This window comes from Microplitis demolitor, chromosome 8 (assembly GCF_026212275.2).
Source record: "Microplitis demolitor isolate Queensland-Clemson2020A chromosome 8, iyMicDemo2.1a, whole genome shotgun sequence".
NCBI lineage: Eukaryota > Metazoa > Arthropoda > Insecta > Hymenoptera > Braconidae > Microplitis > Microplitis demolitor.
Window position 1 is genome coordinate 17,783,310 of NC_068552.1, and position 25,226 is coordinate 17,808,535.

The window sequence follows — 25,226 nt, forward strand, 5'->3', positions numbered from 1 at the left end:
AAATTTTACAAAATATATCTATGGTGATAATTAATAATAACAATTATTGTAATTTATAAATTTATAAACTAGACTTTTGATGGTGGAATCCAGCCACCGAATGCTTTTTCCAACTCTTTGGCTACCGCTAAACAGAGTCTGTCTTGATGAGGTGCTGCGATCACCTGTTAATTTTATTTATTATTAATAATCTATAATAATAAGTAACTAATTTAAAGTAATAGGCGTAAGATTTAAACCTGAAATCCTACTGGCAGGCCTTGCTTATTTAATCCCATTGGTACTTGAGTTGATGGCAGACCAAGAACATTACATATGAGACAAAATACACCTGCTACTGTTAATAAAACACACTGACCAATAGCTGGAGCTGGAGTTATAAATGTTGGGAAGAATAATACCGAAGTATCATCCAAAATATTCTGTTGAATAAAAAAATTTTTTTTTAATAACGGTAATTAGGACTGGTCGAACTGTAGTGTCCATTCAAAAATTAATTTTGGGAATCCCACCAACAAAGCGAAGTTTTTTTCCATTTTAATATAACCAGAAATTTCAAACTGACAAAAAAAATTTATCCTCAAATGTAAAAAAAAAATTTCTGCTCTTTGAGCTCGAAAAACTGTTAGATACGACAGTAATATAATTTTTTGACGATAACTATCAAAAGAGCTCACCAAGACTGAGAACTGATTTTAATTTGATGCGTCCCTATTTCCCTTATTTTCTCTCATTATTAGTATGTAAAATGTACAATGAATGATTTATTACCAGTAATTTTTCTTGTAATCTTTTGAATTTCTCTTCATAGTATGGAAATTTTGATTCAGAAACAAAACCATTCATTTCTTTGACAATAGCCATAAATATCGCTGATTTTGAATATTTTGAAAGTCCTACTGTTGATTTTGCCAATTCCAAATATGGATTTATTTTTCCCTACAACAAAATTTATCAACACAATTTATAGATCATTATCACTATAATTAATTTCATTATTACAGCATTTTAAAATAAAACACATACTTTTGGATCTCTTGGATGGATTAATATCGGGGGCATATCAGACATCGTAAAAAGCTTCGTCACGGTTATCTCGCAACTATCACTCAGCTCTTCAATAACAGGCTAAAAAATATTATTTAATTACTCACTACTTAATTACTCATCACATTAAAAAACTTACTCTGCTAATTTTAGCACCGCAAGTCTCAAAGTATTTAGCGGCACGACGAATCGCGTCTCTGATATCTTCACTGGTAGTATTGATGCCAAAATTGTTATCAATATCTTCCAAATAGAAAACATTTAACTTCGCAATATCAACCGGTTCATCAAGACGTAAATTTTTTTTACAATCTTTCGTCATAACTTTTACCGCCATATGAAGATCCTCCGCGTATCTGGTCATTGGGCCCAATGTCAGATACCGTTGGAATTCGCTATTTTCCACCATTGGAAAGTGTCCTTTGATCGGAATTATTCCTGAATTCAAAAAAAAATTTTTCTTCACAACTGCATCTGCAATTACAGAAAAATAATAATAATTACCAGGGGTTGGTTTGTGTCCAAAAATTCCGTTAAAAAGCGCAGGAACTCTAATGGACCCGCCGATGTCTGATCCAATTCCAATAAGAGATCCACTGGCAGCAATCAATGCGCCCTAAAAATTGAGATGAATTATATTAATTAGAATTAACAAAACTAAGTCAAATTACGAATAAGTAAATGCGTAAACTCACTTCCCCACCAGAAGATCCGCCCGCGGAATGTCTTCCATCATAAGGATTAAGAGTTGTACCATAAATTGGATTGGTCGACTCAAACCCGGAACACAATTCCGGTGTATTCGTAACACAAAGGGGAATACCACCAGCAGCCCGCATACTTTCTACAATGAGACTGTCTTCATCAGCTTTGATTCCCAAACGCACTAAAGTACATCCCGTGTAACTGAGACCTTAAAAAAGTACAAAGACATTGAAGTACTCAGGATAATGGACTTGGGTAAAGAACAATGTCAAGGACAAACCTTTGAGCCCGCAGCTTTCTTTAACAGTGAATGGTACACCGTAAAAAGGTTTTTCCAATTCAAGCTGCATTGTCGTGACTATTCCAGCCTCGAGCATTTTATCGCAATGTCGGGCTTCACGCAGAGCATCTTCGAAGCGGTTATCAACTACCGAATTTATGAAGGGGTCAACTTCTCTTATTCTTTGGATGTATGCTTCTACTACGGACTCACTTGATATCTTTAATTAATTAATTGCAATAAGTTATAAATTTCAAACTCATTAGTAAAATTTAAAAAAAAAATAATTATTAAAGCCAACTAACGTCGCCTTGTCTTATTTTTTTTGCTAATTGACAAGCTGAGAGTTCAAACATTGAATCTGAAGTCGGAGGTAATTTTGGTGGCGATATGCAGTCGCGGTACCAAAAAAACGGCTTCAAAAGTAGTAACAGCTTTGCTGAAATCCAGGCTGCAAAACGCAGTATCAGTTGCATCTTATAAAAAAAAAAAACGAATTATTTTTTATAATATTATTACGTTGCATAAAGACGTCTCACGCTATCAAACAGCATAACAGATATCGTGCAATATTTTCCGTGTTCATAAAAATATAATAATAATAATAGAGGACAAAGAACAAAATCAAGATGATTGACTTTAAACAATAATATTTACTGGCGGTCATTATAAATTTTTCATTGTCATCGTACGATAAAATTTTGATAAAATGGATAAATATAAATTTGCGCACTTAAGTCGAGTATAATGTTACATTATATTATAATATGTAAGCACTGTGTGCATTACAATGTACTTAGACTATTACATCGATTGATCCTACCATTAATCAGGATCGTGATGGACAATACGTGACAATACTTTAGAATTATGTCCAATGCAATTCTTCTATTATATACATGCGTTAAGTGTGGGTTTTAAGTGATAAAGTAGGCGACAAAAACTATCACAGTGGTCTCAAAAATAAATTCACATTTATACATATATACAGAGAGAATTTTTTGATAAAATTTACCCTACAATTAGAGTAAACCTGGGCCAAAAACAAAATAAATACGGAAAGAATGAAAGCTGATTACTTTTGTTTTATTTTTTACTCTTTTTCATTTCAAAATTACTCGAAATTAGATTTTTTACTTCATAATTTAACACTAATCTAGAAACGGAAGAGTAATCATTCATTCAGGTCCAGTTTTACTTACAATTAACAAGTAAAATTACAAGAAAGATTACGGATTTTATGTAAATTCAAATTTACTCCGTCACTCGGAGTTCAGGAGTAAAAAAATTCATTACGTCTGCGGAGTAAATACGGAGTTTCTTTTTTAACGGAGTGGTCTAGATTTTATTTAAATCCGCATTCACTCCGATTTGGAGTTTCAATATTAAAATAAACTCCCCTTCGGAATGAATTTCACTCCGAGGAAATTAAATAAATAAACAGTCATCTGCTTCGCATTTACTCCAGATTTAATCTGCGTTCACTCAAAAATTTTTTACAGTATATGTAACTTTCTTTTATAAATAATAATAATAATTACTATAGTTATTTAGTTTATTTTAAAAAATTATATATATAAATCAGAATATAAACTAGAAATAATTTGAATAAATAGAAAAAAATGAAATGGGCGTGAATTAATATATTTCTTTATTTATTTATTTATATATAAAATAATGACATTAACTGTTAAGTTGTTTTATAAAATAAGATAATCTCGTCCCGATGGACATTTATGGTTTGTGAAAATAGGTATTTAACCTGAATACCGTTTTAAAATTGCAAAAGTAACACTATAAGTATACGTTACGAGTGTAACAAACTCTTACTCAAGGATATCATTCTCATTTTATTTTCATACAACCGTAATCATTTCCTTCTTTTCCCGCACATTAATTGATGTATGGATGATTTATGTATAAAATTGCTGTCAATATGTTCTTTCTGCAATAGAACCTTGACAGTTCTTAACATCTACTGATTATTTTTACTCATATATTTTTTTTAATCACATACTTTATCTCTTTCAATGTTGCTAATCATTTTTTCCGTTCATTAGCTCGATCATTAACTAAAAATTCTTGTCAATTTCATTCATATTTTTTTTTATGATTTAAAAAAGTGAAAATTATTTTTTATTCATGTTTTGTAATATTAATTTTTGTTAATCACTTCCTAAAAAATTAAAAAAATTTTTTTTTCAAATTCGAAAATTTTATCACCCGTTTAATTTTTTTTTTAAACGTAAGAAATTTATTGCCAATTTAAAATAAAGAAACTACGCATGAATAAATATAAATAAATTTCTTTTTTTTTGCACAATAAATGAGGAAAAATATTAAAAACGGATTATAAGTAAGTTGTGAAATAAAAATAAAAATTACTTACTTTTGTAATTATTGGCGGAGCAAAAAAAAGTGCCGGTCAAAAACGAAATAAAATAAATAATTTTTCTGATAAAAAAAAAAAAATAAATACAAGAGTCAATAAAATAATTTGAATGAATTGAATGAAATGAAATAAATCTCGTTGTGGCGAATGAGTATATGCAAAAGAAGGTAGTGAGTGCTCTCCCACCAGTGGCAATGTAATGTCCACTAGTAAGTCTGGACCACAAATAAAACGAATACTACAACCTACACAACAAAACTATCGTGTCTCCCACAACGTCCAATTACACACTGACCGGTTCTTCTGATTATGGATCGTACGTAGTATTATGTATTTGTCGAGTTGATTACAGATCGCCCAGTCATAACATACGCAAAGTGAAAAATATAAAATATATTCGATAAATAATTAAACGTTTGCTGCAAATGTATCCAATGAGACCTCGACATTCGACCTAATTATTTGAATATTCCAATATGTCAATTTACATTTTGTTTAAACTCACAATTTTACGTACGCGGTAATTTGACTTTACGGAGAGAATTTTATTGTAAATACTATCATCCAAATATTACAAAAAGGACTAACATATTTCAATGGTAACAAATACTACTTTTTATTAATATAAATATGATATGAATAATAAAATTTACCTCCTGTACATTGATTTTTACTATCTATGTTACCATACTATTGTGACTTGAACTATCAACTATTATAAAATTAAATATTTGAATAATACACTGTAAAAGTCCAGATGATAAATCCTAAAACCGAGCTACCATCAAAAGTAGTTAAAGTTATCAATCTTATGACAATAATTACATAGTAAAGACACATAGATGCATATATATATACATACGTATATATATTTTTATTAAAAAAGTTCACTGCTTGTCTTTACTGTGTAGTTTTTATCATAAAATTGGTAACTTTAACTACTTTTGATAGTAAATGTAATCATCTAGATCGTAAATTGTACGATCGTTAGATCTTAGGAATTATCATCTTATTGATGATATATCACTGATATATATCACGGTATTGATTATGATATTTATCATCTTGACTTTTATAAATTTAATTACCATCTAAAATAGTAGAATCTACAGAAGAAATATCGTTAACGCTAATATAAAATTCTCTCCGCGTTTTATCAATCGCCGGCTAAGTTTTTACTAAAGAAAAATATAATTTAATAATTTAAAAGTATATATTTATATAGTATATTTATTATTTTTTATAAATATTTTACAATTAAAATAAAAATATTCGCATAATTAAATTCTTTTAAAATTTAATTATTTATTTAAAGTTCTCGTGATAAAGACAAAGTTCAGAATAATCAATATTTACAACATAATTTAAAATTCACTTTGTTATTAATACGCGAGCTTAACAAAGATTACAAGTAATTTATTGTGAGGAATGAAATAAGTAACAAGATTAAAGATTATTTGTAATAATTATTTGAACGTGACGAAATTCGGTGGTTATAAATTAATTTTAGTAGATAAATATATTTATACTTATACTTAAAAACTACTAATGATAAATAACAAGCTTATTCATTTATTTAATTAATATTATAAAATTATTTTAGTGTATGGCTTCGTTAATATTAATCATTTTTTTTTTTAAATGTAAAGTTTGATTGTAAAAATTTTAATCGCGCGACATAAAGAGTCAGTACACTTTAATCGCACACATCACAGATTTATTTATTATAAATTATCAATAATAGAGGTAGAAAATACCACTTTGCCCCATAAAAATACACACGACAATAAGTTTCCATAAATAATTATAATTTAAAAATTTATAAATTAAGTTATTAATTAGAAGTTCAAATCTTTTATTTTTTAAATCTGCTAAGAAACTTAATGCCGTAAGTGTACTATGGGAATAATTTAAATAAAATTTATTTTATCGTAATTAGTATTTACTTGGTCATTAAAAAATTATCAAACTTCTTTTTCAAGACTTGGTGGTGGTTGCCAGCCGCCGAACGCCCGCTCGACTTCACGAGCAACTGCAATTGTTAAACGATCTTGTCCCACATTTCCAACCACCTAATTAAAAAAAAAAAAAAAAGTTAGTTCAATCATTTCAAGTTACAGCAATACTTCAAACCCTCATTGCCCGGTCACAGATCGATCAATCAATTAATCAAATTTATTTAAATTTAATTTACCATATCGGACATGAAATATAATTTTTAAATTACGGTAGAAAATTTTTGGGTATTACTGACACTTGAAAAAATAATCAATAGATCAAAAATTATAATGGAAAACTAAAGTTTTCTGCATCGCGGATCATATATGAACCTCACCATATTATTACAAAAAATTTCAATAAGAAAAGTTTTATGCTCACGGGCCAAATATGAACCAAAGAGAAAAAACGGTATATTTTCTTTTTTTTTTTTTTTAAATAAATAAAAAAAATGCTGAAGCGCGTCTTTTTTTTTTTACTTTTCATCATACATATTTTTTTCATCCACAAAAAAAAAATTTTGCGGTAAAGCGTGAACTAATATTTAAAAATAACAAAAATACCTGAAATCCAATAGGAAGGCCATTTTTATTAAACCCCATAGGGCATTGAGTTACTGGAAGTCCGATTGCATTGAAAATCATCATGTAAGTAACATCACATACTCTCGGGTAGATTTCATATGGGTAATGTGATCCGTCAATAAAAGTTGGACATATTATTACACCATTATCACCAAGAATTTCCTATAAATAAATAAATAAATAATAATATCGACATATATATTTGCAATGAAGTAAATGATTTAATAATAAACTCAATGGATTACCTGAAATTGTTTTTTAATAGACTCATTTTTTTCATTCAGCCAATTGTAATGATTTTTTGGAAATGAGTCGGTTATTTTTTTTAGAAGACCATAAAGAATACTGCTCACAGAATGGGAAGATCTGCAGGTAGAATACTTGAATATTTCTCCAAGAACGCGCTTCCATTTCTAATAAGTCAAAAATTATTTTAAAATTAGATAAATACTTAAGTAAAATTTGATAAATGTTATATACCAAGTCGGCCTTTGTTTCGTCATCAAAAATAGTGTCTACGCCATCCAAATTAAGGAGCATTGTTGATGATGTTTCAAAAGCGTACTTAAGATGCGGAATGACTGCCTGAAAAAAATTTCAAAACATTGGTAAAACTATTTCTATAAAAATTTTTTAGTCAGACAAAAAAATTTTAAATACCCGTTACCTTTTGGGCTTTAATTCCTTGAGAACTCTCCAAGTGTTGAATGAACTTATGAATCCCAGTTATTATTTCCGAGTCTATTTTGTGAGTAAGAAAAGATGGTATTTCTTCAAAGTAGTAAAATTTAATATTATTTATGTGAACCTTAAAGTTAATTCAAAAAATATATTAAATGCTGGTTTAAATTTAAAAGTTCGCAATTCAAAAAAAAATATTTACCTCTTCATTAAGCTGAGATTGGGATATGTCTGACTGGATCATTACTTTCAGATAAAACAAAAGGTCTTCAGAGTATCTGACCATCGGAGCAACGGTCAGAAATGAAGGCCACATTGGGTCAGTTGAGTCCGGCATATGCCCATCAGTTGAAACCCATCCTTTAATAATTTTAACAAAATTATTTATTTTGAAAACCCAAATACATGGGAGTTAAATTACTTATAATCATTTTTTATTCTTTAAGTCTTACCAGGAGTCGGTTTGTGACCAAAGACTCCACAAAACATCGCTGGAAGTCGTGCAGAACCTCCAATATCTGAAGATACACTCAGCAATGACGCTGCTGAGCCCAAAAGTGCTGCCTAAAGTCAAAAGAAAAGAAACATATTAAAGTAAATGTAAATTGCGAAATATTAGACAAAATATTTTTAAGAACACGTCTGACACTCTTATAGATTGCGACGAATTGAGGCAGCAAAAGAGAAAGTCAGTAAAAGTAATGTAAATTTTGAATATCGTCAAAAGAACTCATAATAATAATAATAAAAGAGACCATAACTTTCTTACAATACTATAGATAAAATACTTGAATATTTTTATATCCATCAGTAAATTTTTAATCGAATCCACTTTTAAAATATTAACATATTTATTTTTTATAAGAAAAGTTTTTATTATTTTAGTTTTGATTTCAAATGACATTAAATTAATTATTATTATTATTATTACAAATCAATTACAAAAAAATAAAAACAAAAAAATGCACGCGTAGAAAATTTAAAAAACTATAGATGCAATTTTTTCAAAAAGTTTTTTTCTTATAATTTATCATTTAAAAAAATATTAAAAAAATATTAGACCTCGGCTAACTTCATATCATAATTAAGATTTAAATAAAATCTATTAGACATATAATTATAATTAAAAATAATTGAATACCTCCCCACCAGAAGAACCACCAGGTGTTCTACGTGTGTCATATGGGTTCACTGTTGTGCCGGTCACGTTGTTATAAGTCTCCCAGCACATGCACATCTCCGGGGTATTACTAACGAGGATAATTATACCACCGGCTTTTTTCACACGTTGCACCGAATCCGCGTCCTTTGCCGCTATTATCGGCTCCTTTGTTTTCCGTCCAGCAGCATGGCTCATTCCTGTAAATTCATATTGATAATTGCAATGATTATTTAATTTTATAAATTCTTCTATATAAATTAATTTAACGATATATTATTTTAACAAACACTATCGGGATATTTTCTATGAGGAAAGAGATAACGGGTTAGATTAATCAACTGCTATCATCGTCAATTCCAGTCAACAAGCCAGTAGCTCGAGTTGAGCTTCGAGCTAAATTTATCTACCGTCCTACGGATCAAACCCGTTGATGATAAATTGTAATTGCATGCAACTATCATATATATGTTGGACAATGAAACGACACATATATCTTGCGTGAAGCTCAACAAAGTCCTCTAATAAAAACAATTACATTGATATTCGCCCGACAAATGTCTCACGATTTTTCTGACCTGTCATTAATTTAATCAATGTTTAATGTATCTGGAACTTGACCATCATTCATTTTCTTATTTACTTACTCAAGTGACAGAAAATTTTGACTTTTTAAATTTTATTATTTATAATCTTATAAATATTTAATGCATATACATAATATTCAAATGTTTGCAACAAATAAATTTAAAAATGTTATTTAACGTCCGTCTTGAATATTATTTCTATTACTAAGTACACATGACAAAGTGCAGCTTGCAAAATATGACTCATTGTTTGTCTAAAAACCTGTTTTTTAATATCGATATGTTTGGCTAAGTGGCTAAAAGTACTTTGCCACTTGTTGAATTATATGAATTTAATTATTCAAATTTTTATTTAGTTTTTAGCAGAGTACGGAAAAAATGGGCACTTTGGAAAATTCTGACAGGACTATTTTTAAAACTGACATATCATTTAAAAGTTTTTAAACAATTCTTTTATTATTTTTTTTTAAAGAAAGTTACACTGCTATCATTTTTGAAAAAATAATTAAATAGATTTTTTTAAAAAATTTTTATATACTCTCTCTTTAATGCTCATATATATTTTTATTTTTATTTTTCAAATAAAATTTTATCATAAAAACGAACAATTAAATTTCCCATGATATTTATAATTTACTTGATATTTTTTTTTCCAGTGGCATAAAATATTAAAAATTTTTTCTTATAATTTTGAGAAGTTAAATTTACAAAAAAAAACTTAATAGGTCAGATAAATAAAAAGTAATCTTATATCATATATTTAGACCTGAATACATAATTTCAATTACTGGATATTGTCCACATTAAAAATTCCGATTAATGCTTAAACTTTCATTGAGGAAATGTTTTTCCTATATTATAACATATGATTAAGCGAGCGAATTATTATAAACGAGTTGTAAAATAAATAATAATTATTTATAAATAAGTATTAAATGCAACATAGTATAATTAAATAACTTTTTACCTTTAACAGCAATACTTTCTTTAACAGTGATGGGTATACCAAGAAGCGGGGTATCTTGAGCAAGTAATTCCTCAGACTTAGCACCGGATTGCACAAACTGATCGACTTCACGTGCTTCCTTTATCGCAGCTTCGAAGCGATTTTCCACTATTGCATTTAATACCGGATTAACTTCTCGGCATCGTTCTATATACGCTCTTACTATTTCTTCACTCGTTATCTGCTCGACAAATTAATTAAAAAAAAAAATTACTTAATCGAAATATTAAACGTCAGTGATGACAATATTTATAGACTAAAAAAATACCTCTTTTCTACGAATCTTTTTCGCTAATTGATTAGCAGGTATCAATAATAGTTTATTTGAAATAGCCGGGCATCGATTTATTTTTCTAAAAGCTGCTAATTTTAAAAACGGTAGCACTGCACAAGATACTATTACTACAACCGATTTTATAAATACTTTCATTGCACCATTTACAAACTCCTGTAGAAAAAATAAGTATTAATAGTTTTCCTCACAATTATTTAAAAAAAAAAAAAAAAAAATTTTTAATTTAAAATTTTTCAATGAACTTAAAATTTTAATATTTCATTATTGTATCGTGAACTAAAAATTCAATGTCAAGGTTGTGATAATTATAAATTATAACACACGTGTTAACTCACCGCGTAATCAAATCTTCGTACATTAACATACAGAAGAGTTAATCCAGACAAAGCCAATTCCATTTTATTTTTTTATTTATATAAAATACAATTTATATATTTATTATTTTGATTTTTAGTCAAAGATACTAATTTTTTTTTTTTTTTTTTCAATTCTCTGCACTTTTCAAATTTTCAATCTCACACTCACACGTGTTTTATTTTAAATTAATTGTCTGTATCAAAAAATTTTTTTATAATCCACTTTGACAATAAAAAAAAGTGAATGGCTAGTGCGTTATTAAGTTCAAAAATTTAGTATCCAGTATTTCCTAATCTGTTACATGTCGCAATGTCACCGATCCGTTGAAGAACTTGTTTTGTGTAAAAAGTAAAATAAAAAAAATGGTAACAAATACAAATGCGGTTTTTTATTAAAGTATCTTGTAATTCGTAATAAATGTTATATATTAGACATTGATTGTGGATTAAGTATGCGATTTATTTTATTATATTTATCTTAAAAAGAGGATATTTTTCAAAGCGAAGATGATACGATACTACGCGTAGCTTAGATGGGTGTAAGATATTTAAAGGCAGAGAAGATATATAACTCTTGCAGAGCGTTATGGACAACTCTGACAATGTAATACATGTACAGTCTGAATAGTATTACAGTGAGTAGGGGGACCATACACAATGTTAATTTACCATGCCAATACAACCGCAAACCTTGACAGATCACGTTATGAAATGTTAAAGACACCGGTAGATTTTAATGATGAGTCAAACCGTCACTCTCTTTAGTCTATTATATTTCTTATTTTATTTATTTATGACAGAGATAAATCATTATTAACTCAGCGGGTTTAAAAGTAAAGAGAATTATAATTTATGTAACATATATTTTTTTAAAATTTGAATAAATACTTCGCTGAATCGCGAGTGTATGTAAAAAAATAAATTGCAATTGCAAGTAAATGTTATTTGATTTAAATAAATAATTAACTTATTTTAATAAATTTTATGGGAAAAAATTAATTAGAAATTAAAATTAAATTTTTTGAGATCAATGTCAAGTTAAAAAAAATAAATTGATTAAATTAAACTTGAATTATTTAAGTTATTTAATAATCATAACTGGGATTGCACAATTAATTAATGGAGTAAGTGAATTGCGATAAATGTTACATTAGTGACGGAGTTGTTGAGTATAAAGAGAAAGATGATGTAGAAAACTTCTAGAAGGGAAGGTGTTGGAAGGCTATTCCAACTACTGGATATTATGCAGGTGTAAATTTTTTTAACCGCTAAATTATCCGTCACGCCTACTGTTTAAGCACCGCTGGAATATTACTCAATATATAATATGACAAATACTTTTTAACAGTCGTTGAATTACACTGCGGGAATACTGTAATTTTTTAAAAATTTAATTGCGAAAAATTGATTTTTTAAAACACAAAGTATATTTCTATAATATATAATATAATATATATTTTACATTGTACAGACTAGCTTATACTGCTCGTAAAAACAGAAGGACAATTTTTCAATCAGATAATTGCAGCACATTATTTTGTTGAGGTAAGTAACTGATAAAATAGTGCAATTGTCTTTAGAAGCAATAAAAAAAAAAAAAAAACGATAAGACATCGATAGTTGATAAATGAAACTAGTTTAATTTTAAAAGTACACATTCTCATTAATTCGTTAAAAAAATATTCTAAAAGATAATTAATCTAAAGTTTAGTTCTTCAACTGTCAAAAAAATATAAAATAAATAAGTATGAATTTTTTAACATTTTAAAAGTGTAATTGAAGAGAATTAATCATTAATGATTTGAAATTCATACAAAATATACAAGATGCAACGATTTTTATTTTTGGATTCACATTTATACTGAAATGGAGTTTTGAATTCTCATATTAACATTTTTTAGCAGCCACTTTACGTCATACTTATGTCTTATGCATTAAGGATTCAACAATAATGTCATTTATACTGAAAAACATCTTGACATTGGAAAAAAAATAAAAAAAAATTGAAGAAATTAAAACTTGTAATTTAACTTATTAGTTACAGTAGAATTATTTTGTTATTCTTATTCAGTTAATTTTTATTCACATCACGTGTAAGACAAATTAGTTTTTTTTTGTTGTGTTAATAATTAAACTTATAATTAACATTTATTTTGATGTTAATTAATTTTTGACAATGACCCGAGCTCTTTGGCTCTTAAGAAAAATTATTCAAATGTACTCACCATTATAAAGTTTAAAAGTTAATGAAATATGTCAATCAAAGTTTGTAATATTGGCTTGATAAATCCTTATTCTGCTTTATAGAAAATTAATTTTACTCTTTCCCTCTTCTTTAATTACTAGTACTAATATTTTACTCATAACTCATAATATTAAAATCAAATATTAAATTTAAAAAAAAATCACTTCTGATATTTTCCAATCAGTAAATTTTTGAATGTAAAATATTTTTAAAAATTATTACAGAATTTCTAGAAGAAAACGCGTCACGTGTTAGATAATTTATTGAGCACCGGAATGTCTGATTTAAAAAATATTAATCGAGTTGTCCGAACCCGGTGAACGGTTCGCGACGACTGAAATTATGTATGAAGAAGAGAGAAAAAGGCTTCTATAAAGTTTGCTGTTTAAACCAAGTGGGGCAGCCACAATAACAACTGAGAGAAAAGAAACGCTTTCTTGGCTTCATTATTTCACCTATTAGTACGCTTATCGTCCATGACTTAATTATTGTTGTGACCATTCCGATTATTAATTATTTATATCATCCATAACGTTACACAGCAAACAGTCTTCTTACAGTTTCGTACCCCTCTATTTAATACCGCCACAACCTTCATAAATATACATTTTAATTACTTATTCTTCATTCAAATTCATTATATAAAATTTTAGTATGACGTTAACTTGACTATTCAAAAAAACAGTAGACGAAAAAAAACAACTGAATCAACAAAATGAATAATTATTTTTTTTATTAAAATTAATTTTGTGACATCTATAAGATAGCAGTTTTAAGGATTCTTTTGACTTATTGATGACACCAAAATGTTGACAAAAATATCAGAAATTGTCATCAAAAAAATATCTGCTTAAAAGGCTTTAAAGGGCGGCAAAATGTTTATTTATAAATAAGACGTACAGATGTTGGTCCGAGGAATCATAGAAAATTGGTTTGTTTCCCGTTGAAAAATTTTGAGAGGACATTTGACAATTATTTGTAATTAACTTTTTGCCGCCATTTGTATCAAACCTTTTAAGCAGATATTTTTTTGATGACAATTTCTGATATTTTTGTCAACATTTTGGTGTCATCAATAAGTCAAAAGAATCCTTAAAACTGCTATCTTATGGATGTCACAAAGCCAAGTGCGCTACTTGGGAATTACTATTATACTTTACAAATAATCACGTGTATGAGAAATTTAAATATTCAGAAATTTATGCAAAAATTTCAAAAGTTTCGTAGCAAATAAATGTATAAAAAATAATTATTTAAGAGCTACTTTTTGAGAAACTTGGGGACTGGATATTTTACTCTATTGAAATAAAATAAATACTACAAATTACATCGAGCCATTGTTTAATTTTATTTGAAAAAAATACTATTTACATTGCACAGATATCACTATTATCGTTAACGCGAAATAACGATTTGTTTTTACACAAGATAAGCAACTTGACGCATATTTTTTTTCTATCCCATACCATTGAGCCTCTATTTTATTTACTTGCCTTCAGAAGACGCAAGTAACTCATTTTCATTTTTTTATAATTTTAGAACAGTCACTCCAATTAATAAAAGTTTTTTTGATTTTACTAGTATAATTCCAGCGGGAATACATCAGGACTATAACTCCTATCAGTACATTAATTTTTATTTTGATAAAAATAAACTATACTATTATTTAAATCATCTCAAGCAGAGATTTGTCGTGTATTAATTGTCAATATAAATAATAAATAAATAAAATAAAATAAAAATTAGTTGAGTTCAGTGTTTAAGTGACGACGTTCTAAAATAATAACAATAACTTATTCTTAATGCTTATCCTTACGTGACAATCCATTGCGTCTTGTTTAATTAAGTACTCATTATTATTACAATAATAATTAATAATTATTATTAGTATACAAATTGTTAAATTCACTTTTTTTTAATAGTAAACAGGTAAAAGTACACTTAACGGGCATCTGAAATATGAGTTTGAATACAAAAAAATAATTATTCACATTAGTCATTATCGTATTCAAATTTGCATTTTAAAATTACTCATCCGCAAAAGCTTTATATATAAAATATAATATTTCATTATTATTATTATTATTATTATTATTATTATTAATATAATAGTAAGGTTTTTTATATTTTTTGTTTCTTGTTTAGCATGACCGTGATCAAGTATTTAAAAGACGTACAGAAAGATATCTAGTATTTTGTTGTATAATTTTTTTTTAAACTGAATATTTAATGATCCTGAAGTTAGCAGACAATTAACAATTTCCGAATTTTTTTTTCCAACAATTTAATTAAAAAGAAAAAAAAAAAAAAAATGCACATGTAGAAAATCAAAAATACTATAGATGCAATTTTTTCAAACATTTTTTTTTTAATTTATCGTTTTTAAAAAAAAATTATTAGACGTCGGCTAGTTTCAGAATCAGTTTCTCCACATTATTTTTTTTTTTTATTATCGACATTCGTCTCGTAATAAATACATGATTTTTTTTTTCTCGTTAAAATATAAATTACGCTACGTAAAAATAATCTCAGATATAAATGCGCACCAGATTATTTATAAAATAAAAAACTTAAAGGCAGTTAATAATTAAATAATAATTAAAAAAAAAATTGTTTCTAAAATATACACTAGCGGTACGCATTATTTGTGCATGACTGTCAACAAAATGCAAAAAAATCATTATATATTTAAATTAATCTAGAATTAATTAATTAATTAATTAATATAAAAACAAAATGTATTGAAAAAAATATATAAAACAATAACTAAATACCCTTACAGGATAAATTTAATGCCTATCCTTTTAAAACCCGGTATCATTAATAGTCTAGAAAATAAAAACAATTAAAATACTTAAAAGTAAAAAATATTGTTTTAAAAAACACACAATGGTAATAAATTATAGTATAAGTAATATTTTAATATTAATTAGAGAGTAATTACGTTTAAAACAATCTAACCATACAACTATATTACAAGAATAACGTTAACGAATTCTTAATAATTATGCTAACGCTAAAAAATTCATCATTTGTTACTTATTAATTTATTTTTTTTAATAATAATAATAACTACTATTATTTAATGATACGTCTCGGATTAAAAGCTCTACGAAATAAAGCCTGCTTTGCAGACTGATGATTACAGAATTCAAGTGCAGCGCAAAAGCGTATAAATATCAACAACCTATCGGAAACGATGCCTAGCAAATTTTCGGATTTATATAAATTTTAAAAAATAATACGCAAATAGCCAGGAGATAATGATGCAGTTGGTTTCTTTGGAGGTTTTGCATATTTGTTCCACTTGTTATTTAAAATAAAAATTTATTTTTCGTTATTATTTATTATTATTCATCGCGCATCTTTAGCAGTTAATTTTTCAATTAGCTCTTGCAGCGGCGCTAATTCTCGTCTCTCAATTAAATTAAATTCCTTTCAAATAAACAAATATTATTAGTTTTTGATTACTGGTACTTGTTTTTATTTCAATTATATTCAGGTTAATTAACTATTTAAGGTAAAGACTTACTTGGACAAAGAAAATAAAGTGTTTGAATGATGTATTTAAATGTGCTTCTTCTCCCAATTGAACAACTTCACTAAAATGTTGATGATATATGTGCGCGTACACTCGAAACAGTCGTTTCAATATTGTTTTAGCAATTGAAAGAAAGTTTTTAGGAAAAGGAACACCTGTAACATTTAAATATTTTTATTTTTTATATCTTTTTACTCACTATCAATTAAAGTGGCGATTGAAATAGCGTGCAGACATTTCCTGATAACGGAAAAAATTCTTACACTATTTTCGAAGTCTCATATTTTTAAAGATAGTAAAAATTTTTATTAACTATTATTTATACTTATTTTCAAAATTTTCTGTTAAAAAATTTATAACTATAATTATTTGTAAGCAAGTATAAATAATTAAAAAATTCCTGTGACTTTTTTAGATCAATCGCCACACTGTTATCAATAAAAATAATAATAATAACTATTATTATTAATTAAAGTTGAATGGAATACCTATTTTGGAAGGAAAAAGAGTTTCATCATCAAGCTGATCTTGAACCCAAGTCATCAAGTAGTCAATGTACTTGGGCGCTGAACATTTTATTGGTTTCTTAACAGTATGACCATCAGCCCAATGGTACTCATACTTTGGTCCAGCTGACATTATCGGACAGCTTTCTTCAGTACAAAACTCCGTGATGGTACCATACAGCATATTTATTTGATTAAAAAAATCTACAGCTAAATAAAAAATAGTAGTAATTACATGGAATTACAATAATTACAGCAATCAGTTTATTAGTGTCAGTGGATAAATTACTTACTATTAACTGCCACCCACTCATTAAGATCTTCTCCCTCAGGTAACATGACAGCGAGTCTCAGGTTGCCAGAACCCAGTGTCGCAGCCGCATGTTTCATCAAATCATACTGGTGGGTCCCCTCAGGAATATTTTTCTTGGGTTTGAATGTCTTAGAAGACCGGCTTCCACTGCAATCCATTAATTTAAATCAACATACGCTCATACTTGATAAACTTTATTTATTCTTCACTTATTACTAAATACATGTATGCTAAAAAAATCAGCATAACAATGCACTCTTACAGAGTATTAACTTACTGACAAGTGAGTCATAACATACTATATTTGTGATTATGACGTGAGTCAACTGCAATATAAATAAAAAAGTAAAAACCAAGTAGGAAAATCTATTGAGGATAAATAAATAATTTAAAAAAAAAGAGTCCAAGTCTAGTCTAGTCTAGTCTGATGGACCAAAAAATACATAATTGTAATGAGACTCAATTGGTGGTCTATTTTTAGAAAAACTATTGGACTTGAGAGAAATGAATTCATGTAGACAGGTCAAGAACCTAAATTACCAACAGTTATAAATTTATTTGAATTCAAATTTGAATATCAGTAGATAATTAGTCTTCGATAAAGACGAGTGCTCTCTGATGTCAATTGACAAGAGGAAACTTGCCAAATAAATACTTTCAGGATATTGATCAATGACGTGCTAATAAACTTGACTAAAAAATAAATATTTACATGTTGCCTAACAATAATAAATAAATTTAAATAAATAAACCAGCTGAGGAAATATGTATAAATAAAATATCACTGTAATAAATGAGGATATAAAATAACTTACAATAGGAAGCTCATTTTGCTGATGTAGTTGTCGCGTCAATGTGCGACTTGGGCTGTTGCTACGTCGATTTAATATTTTTTAGTTTAAAAAACAGGACATTTAATAATTGACACTTATTATTGTGGCGGCTCACTGACGAGTGACACTCGATACACAATAAGTTTTTATTAAAATTCAAAAATTACAGCAACGATGGAAAATGGCAGACCTTTTTTTTTATTAATTTTTTTTGTCAACTACCTCGTCAAGAAGAGAGACGATCCCATCGACTGAACACACTCTCTACCTCTCTCTTGCTGCAGGTCTTTCAACGCACTATTTCCTTTCTGTTTTTCTATTGGTCTTTCTCTTGGAGCCCACCGAGTTACGTCATATCCGCAATTGGACTGTAAATTTTACGGCTCTGGCTATTGGTCCGAAGACACCTGTCACGTGACTCCAGCTGTCAAATTAAAGTTAATAGACACGAAGGAAAATCGCAACAACAACAATCTACACATGTAACCTCTAAATATATAAATAACATTTCGCATGCTCCAATATTTTTTTTACTCAGTCGCTCTAACCTAAAGACTTGTTTATTTACTTTTAGTCACCATAAGTTTTGCCGGCGAAACTTACGAATTATTATTTACGTAATTGATGTATTTATTTATTTAATAATGGAAGAAGTAACAATAAGACAAGCGTTTTTGAAATTAAAACCGCTCTGTGATTGTTTGATGAAAGAACCAACTGTCAGAAATGCAATTGATGTTGAACAATGTGTCAAAAATTTACCCAAGTCAGTAATTCAAAATTTAATGGAATATATTTTATTTCCAGTAATTATTCATCTGCAAAGTAATACTAGGTAAATTTATTTATTTATTTACGCAAATATTTTATTTATGACACCGAAAATATTAAAGATAATGAAAGTAACAGAAATCAGAGTTTTTTTTTTTTATATAAATAAATTATAGATTATTCAAAATTATGCGCGTAATTTTAAAAAAAAAATTTTCATTTGAATTTTAAAAATTTTTTCCTTTAGTATAGATTGAATATCAGATATCTGACAGTTTTTTAAAAAAATAAACTACAAATTATTTGAAATTGCGCGCGTAAAATTTTGAAAAAATTCTTCATTTGAATTTTTCAAATTATTTCTTTTTAGTATAAATTTTAATTATTTAAAAATAAAAAATTGTTAATTATCTGCTGCTTTTACTGTCATTTATTTACTTAATCATTTTTTTTTTAGCAAAGATGTTAAATTACACTTGATATACATCGTAAGAGAAGTAATTCCTAAAGTGCGATTTTATAAACTTGAATTTTTTAATAAACTTTACATATGTTTGATTGCATCTATCTATGATTCTACACAAAATACTTTAGGTAATCAAAGCATCAATTATAATTTTTTCACATGTGTAAAAGTGTTATTAATCATTAATCGATTTTCCAGTTATTCAATCACATGAAGAATTGAAAGAATGCGTTGTTGATTGTTTGAAATATTTAATTGTCAACGCATCGATGGATGTAATTGAAGAATTTTATACACGCGATAATGCTGCTAAAATTAGCCAGAGTGTTCATACTTGTTTATCAATTGCGAGAAATGAAAAATCATCTTTATTAAGGTAATTAACAATTAGTACAAAACTTCTGATTATTAATTGATTGTTACAAAAGTTTTGACGTATTAATTTAATTATAAATTAGAGTTGCCGCCTTGGAAGCGTTGATATCTCTGTCGTACGTCCACGATGGTGTTGATCCAGCGGAAGTTGTCTTACGCAATGACGTAGCAAACATCATAATGTTATTTCTGCCTGGCATCGTAAAAGGGCTGCAGGAAATTTATCAAGGAAGTGACATTCAAAATCATCAAGTCACGATGGTATTTTATAAATAAATTAATGAAATATATTTGGGAGGAAATTTTTATAAGAAAACTAAAATAATAAATTTTTTCAGACGGCAGTAAGAGCACTGGGGCGTATCGTAGCTCTAGTGATGGAGGATTTAACTAAAAATACAGAAGTATCAAACCTTTCAACTCTGTCACTAGCTCTGAAGTCTACATCAGATCCTCTGGGGATTCAACTTAATCAGGAAGGACGTCAGGGTATGGAGAAGCATATAAAAACAGTAGTGCGTAATCAGGAATGGCTGGATGCCGCAGCAGAAAAACTTAAAGCGCCGATGCGCGACTTGATGAATTTAACAAAACACTCGCACTATAAAGTACGGAAGGAATTAGCAGTAGCGGTAATTTTGTTGATCACAAAGTGCCCGGTAAATTTGTATAGAAGTTTTGCCGATCTGACTGAAATTTTAATAACGCTGACAGAGGATGATGTTCAAGAAGTACGAGAGCTAGCAAATGCATCATTGAATCAAGTTAACAGTATGGTAACTCAGTACAAAATGAAATCGATTGTCGAAGTACTTGAGGGAAGATTTTACAAGCTTCTGACAGAATTGCCCCGAATTATACGAAGATCAGACGACGTCACGCAGTTGTCGTACTTGAATAAACTGGCCGGTTACTTGAGGCTTTTTGGAAAGGAACGTCTTCCTCATGTAATGGCTTTTATCGATTATTTAAGACAGTTAATTTTGGCGCTTGTTTATGTAGCCGAGCTTGACTGCAGTGACGTTACTATTCTTGAAGAAAACCAATTACGAACCATCGAAGACACTGTCGACTCACGTCGTTCGTGGAAGAAGTTCAAGTTAATTCGCGACTCGACCACTGAAGATAAATTAATACTAATTTGTAATCTCCTAAGTACTCTTGGTGATTTATCTCTTTTAGTCGACAGAATCTTTGATTTAATGACCGACATGCCTCATTATCGGAAAGAATTAATTTTGCTGTTAAACTGGATACTTAAGTCAACTCACAACGAACATGTGTCTTTACATCGGCAAGTTGTTGAATACTATACAAATCCTGAACTTTGGTATCTCCCTACCCACGGAAATTATCCACTTCGCAAACTGCAGTACAATATCGTAGAGTCTTGCTTGGTGACAGAAGGTCTAGGCATTGTAGCATCGGTACTTGGAAAAAATTACCATCAGTTTCTTCTGAAGACTCTGTACTTGGTGATTGAGAGAGCAGGCAGCGGGCACGGGGTGATAAGCCTCGTGGGTCTTCAAACTCTTGACCACATCGCTAATTCCCAAGGGAATATGAGTATCGCTGACCTAATTCGCGACAACGTAGACTACGTTTCTTACCACGTTACCAATAAATTAAGATGCGTTAATAAAAACCCTGGGGTACTTAATGTCGTCACGGTTGTCATGAAGTACAGCACGATGGACGTACTTCCTTGTTTGAAAGAAATTGTTGAAGATACTTTAGCTCAACTGGCTGCTAATAACGAAAAGTCAACAGTTTATTCACTACTCAAAGTTCTTTACACGTTTACCGTTTGTTTGAAGCAGTTACTAGGCATCAGTGATAGAAAAAGTCAAAAGGACCAAGGGAATGAGACAAATATTGCTGAGAAGGTGATACAAGAATTATTGGAGCACCACGAGTCAAAAAGAGTGTCCGAGCAGCTGGAAAATGATGATCTGGGCGGCAGTCCTGAGGACATTTTGAAAGAAATTGAAAGTAAAGAGTATGAAAGTACGGATTATAATGAAGCAGAAGAAAACAAAGAGCCTCCGATGCATGTAAAAATAATAGAGAGCATAATGAAACAATGTTTGCATTTCCTGCCGTCAAAAGACACAGCCCAAGTTCTACTGACCATGCAAACGCTTCAAGAAGGACTTTGTATTCTTGCTGATTGGACTGATCAGTTGCTGCCTACTGTCCACGAAATTTGGCATCCTCTAGTCGACCGGTTTCAAGACTCAAATGTGCTCATTATTAATCGCGCATGGCAGCTGCTTTACACTCTCGCTTACCTGTCAAAAGATTTTATCAGAACCCGCGCTCTCGAACAAGTGTCTCCGGGTCTGGCGAAATTCCTAGACAAGTCAGCTAAAGAAAGTTACAGAAAAAATTCAAATAACGCATACAAGTTTACCCAAATGTTTAAAGTACAGAGATTACTTCTCATGGAAATGGGACAGGTCGCGCGTTATCTGAAGCTCCAGGAGCCGGATCTCTGGAAATTAGTTACCATTACCGAGCCTTATTTAAACTGTTACCAACATCCAGAGCTGCAGGAATGTTGCGTTAATTTGTACAAAGAAATAGCTGATTTAAATGGCGACATTGTTTGGGTCAAGTGCATCAGCCTTTGGCACTCCCACGTACAGCCGATCCCGGATACAGATTTTAGTATCGATAAATTAGAATTTGAAAAATTAAATGACAGTGGCAATATATATGTTAAAAATTTAAAAGAAATATTTAGATATTTAGATGATAAGACACGAAGTATTGACAGATGAAAGTTGTAATTAAATAAATTGTACAGTTAATTATTATTAAATTAAAAATTTAATTGATTTTCGTAGCACTATGTACAGTGTAAAAAAATTATTTTTGATATTTAAATATTTTTCTTATCAACCAAAAATAATTGTTAAAAATTCATTTAAATTATAGTTATCTAATTAACGTAGAAAACTAACAATCGATCTTTTAGGTCCCAGTGATTCCTCTCTTCTCAGGGCGTCCATCAATGATTCGTTTAATTTTTTTCCAACAGTGATCGCAGTCTAATGAAATAGATAAATTATTTTTAAACACAAATACATACATCTATATACATTTATATTTATAGTTCTTTATATTGGAGATAATTCTGAAAATAATTAATTACCTGGAGAGTTTTGATAAAAGTCGCAGGTTGCAGACTTCCATATCCTGTTTTAACCACAGACGTTATCTCCCCTGTAGGAATTACTGATATGACCACACTAGCTGCGGCACAAGCTTCCTCTTCAGCAATTGGATCTACAATGCAGTTGTCGCCAATCTGAACAATAATTAATTTATATTTTTATCAATAATCATAATCAGAACCAATGATTGATAATTACTTTGCATAATGTAACGAGTACTGGAAAAGACTCGACATTTAATCTGACGCAATCGAAAGGGTCATCAGACACTTGAAGATCAGCTTCACCTCCGTCTAATGTTGCAGCCGTTACTCTTGGAATTTCTGTGTTGAATAAAGCGGCTTTTACTGCAGCGCCGATTGCGTCAAATAAATTTCCACCGCACTGTAGAATCTATTGATGACAGAACGTTAATTAAATAAATAATCATTCATTTGTTTGTTAGAAAATTAAATGATTTACTGAATAAAAATACGTACCAGAACATCAACGTACATCTTCCAGCACTTTTTATGGGGTAATATAGTCAAAAATTTAAGATCGAAAGTTTTCTGTGACTGATACGCATTCGCCAGGACGTTACTTATCTCTGTGGCGAGATCGTCTCCGCCTTTGCCTTCAAATTCGGGGGCTGCGTTAGCAGAACTGATATAAAAAGAAATAAATTACTGAGTGATTAATTTTTGCTGATTAACAGAATAATTAAATTGACTAACTGACGTACCAGTCAACAAAAAATTCTAATTTTCCTTCGTGAGGTCGGTCTGGGAATGGAGTATCGACTTCAACTTTGACACCAACCAGGACGTCGGTGTTTCCAACTCGCAACCGCGCTGACCCATTTGTCTGCGGCATTAATTTTGTTTCGATTTCAATGGAACGGTACTCGCACTGACGACGTCCGTCTATCCTCAGATCCGCCTGTTTACATGCGGAAAAATGGAAGCACAATTAGTCAGTAATAATTATTTATTAATATTTTGGTAATTTATGGGTGAAAAAATATTCTTACGTCTACTCCGTGGAGAATGAAGGTCTTTTCAGCCAAACTCAAGGGGTTTTCCATGATTTTCCTATAATAAGGATGCCAGACAAGCAGATTGACACTTTTTGAGGTGAGTTATTTTTGTGTACAATGGAAGGTTATGTTCGCAACACGTGCTCAGTAAGAGTAGTTTGTTTATTGGCTTGAACTGTGTAGTTCATTTATGGTCTGTTCGGATTCTCCGCTCAGCGCACTGGGGCTTACAGTCACGGACCCAGTATTGGGTGGAGATGGGTGAAGATGATTTTCTACGAAGGGTAGCCTGCTACTTTGCTCCTGTTGGGAATAACACATCACAAAATCAACGTTTTTTGTTCATTATGATGTCCCCTAATAGGAAAAGCTATAAAAATTCCTGGAAATAATTCATTTTTGGAGTTGCGACCCATATTTGGATTGGGTGGAGATGAGTGGAGATGATTTTCTACGAAGAGTAGCTCTTAAACTTTGCTCCTGTTGGGAATAACCCATCACAACATTAACGTTTTTTGTTCATTATGATGTCCTCTAGTAGGAAAAGCTATACAAAGCCGTTAGAAAAATTTATTTTTTGAGTTCAGATTCATATGAAGATGAATGAAGATAAATAAGGATGAATGAGGATGGCACTTTCCATAGCTTCTTATGAAGAGTAACCCGTAACTTTGCTCCTGTTGAGAATAACCTATTATAATATGAACGTTTTTTGTTTATACCATGTGTCTTAGTGAGAGAAACCATAAAAACTCCTGAGATTAATTTATTTTTTGAATTTAGATTCATATGGGGAAAGCCGGAGATGGGTGAAGATGCTTCTGTCTATGTCTTTCTTTGAAGAGTAGCCCGTAACTTTGCTCCTATCGAAAATAACCCATCACGATAA

At 29.5% G+C, this 25,226-nt stretch overlaps 5 protein-coding genes across 7 annotated transcripts; 1 reads left to right on the forward strand and 4 right to left on the reverse strand.

The window, feature by feature from the left end:
• Positions 1-63: 63 nt before the first annotated feature.
• On the reverse strand, positions 64-6,459 carry LOC103578360 (fatty-acid amide hydrolase 2). 2 transcript variants are annotated; one of them, XM_008559423.2, is made up of 10 exons: positions 6,371-6,459; positions 2,338-2,508; positions 2,033-2,252; positions 1,743-1,960; positions 1,552-1,663; positions 1,187-1,485; positions 1,027-1,128; positions 772-939; positions 240-422; positions 64-164 (listed from the first exon to the last, which is right to left on the reverse strand). In XM_008559423.2, the coding sequence occupies exons 2-10, from the start codon at positions 2,506-2,508 to the stop codon at positions 69-71; spliced, it is 1,569 nt and encodes a 522-aa protein (XP_008557645.1). In that variant the 5' UTR covers positions 6,371-6,459; the 3' UTR covers positions 64-68. The 2 variants fall into 2 exon arrangements, with proteins under 2 accessions (XP_008557645.1, XP_008557644.1); XM_008559422.2 differs by lacking the exon at positions 6,371-6,459 and adding an exon at positions 4,422-4,977.
• LOC103578361 (fatty-acid amide hydrolase 2-A) lies at positions 5,817-14,015 on the reverse strand. Of its 2 annotated transcripts, XM_008559424.3 has the most exons (12): positions 12,429-12,580; positions 11,070-11,422; positions 10,708-10,887; positions 10,401-10,620; positions 8,829-9,046; positions 8,140-8,251; positions 7,890-8,047; positions 7,674-7,814; positions 7,487-7,591; positions 7,252-7,419; positions 6,986-7,168; positions 5,817-6,496 (listed from the first exon to the last, which is right to left on the reverse strand). In XM_008559424.3, exons 2-12 carry the CDS (start codon positions 11,130-11,132, stop codon positions 6,389-6,391), a joined length of 1,656 nt encoding a protein of 551 aa, XP_008557646.1. In that variant the 5' UTR covers positions 11,133-11,422; positions 12,429-12,580; the 3' UTR covers positions 5,817-6,388. The 2 variants fall into 2 exon arrangements, with proteins under 2 accessions (XP_008557646.1, XP_008557649.1); XM_008559427.3 differs by lacking the exons at positions 11,070-11,422; positions 12,429-12,580 and adding an exon at positions 13,316-14,015 and having other exon boundaries at positions 5,818-6,496.
• A 644-nt stretch (positions 14,016-14,659) lies between these two features.
• LOC103578358 (MOB kinase activator-like 1) lies at positions 14,660-18,765 on the reverse strand. Its single transcript, XM_008559421.3, has 5 exons — positions 18,511-18,765; positions 17,676-17,842; positions 17,365-17,592; positions 16,868-17,031; positions 14,660-16,770 (listed from the first exon to the last, which is right to left on the reverse strand). Exons 1-5 carry the CDS (start codon positions 18,522-18,524, stop codon positions 16,690-16,692), a joined length of 654 nt encoding a protein of 217 aa, XP_008557643.1. The 5' UTR covers positions 18,525-18,765; the 3' UTR covers positions 14,660-16,689.
• A 118-nt stretch (positions 18,766-18,883) lies between these two features.
• On the forward strand, positions 18,884-22,994 carry LOC103578357 (TELO2-interacting protein 1 homolog). Its single transcript, XM_008559420.2, has 6 exons — positions 18,884-19,010; positions 19,103-19,363; positions 19,757-19,893; positions 19,964-20,141; positions 20,224-20,401; positions 20,479-22,994. Exons 2-6 carry the CDS (start codon positions 19,173-19,175, stop codon positions 22,921-22,923), a joined length of 3,129 nt encoding a protein of 1,042 aa, XP_008557642.1. The 5' UTR covers positions 18,884-19,010; positions 19,103-19,172; the 3' UTR covers positions 22,924-22,994.
• LOC103578356 (exosome complex component RRP42) lies at positions 22,993-24,525 on the reverse strand. The gene is made up of 6 exons (XM_008559418.2): positions 24,332-24,525; positions 24,044-24,240; positions 23,799-23,964; positions 23,518-23,712; positions 23,298-23,453; positions 22,993-23,193 (listed from the first exon to the last, which is right to left on the reverse strand). Exons 1-6 carry the CDS (start codon positions 24,383-24,385, stop codon positions 23,089-23,091), a joined length of 873 nt encoding a protein of 290 aa, XP_008557640.1. The 5' UTR covers positions 24,386-24,525; the 3' UTR covers positions 22,993-23,088.
• Between the last annotated feature and the right edge of the window lie 701 nt (positions 24,526-25,226).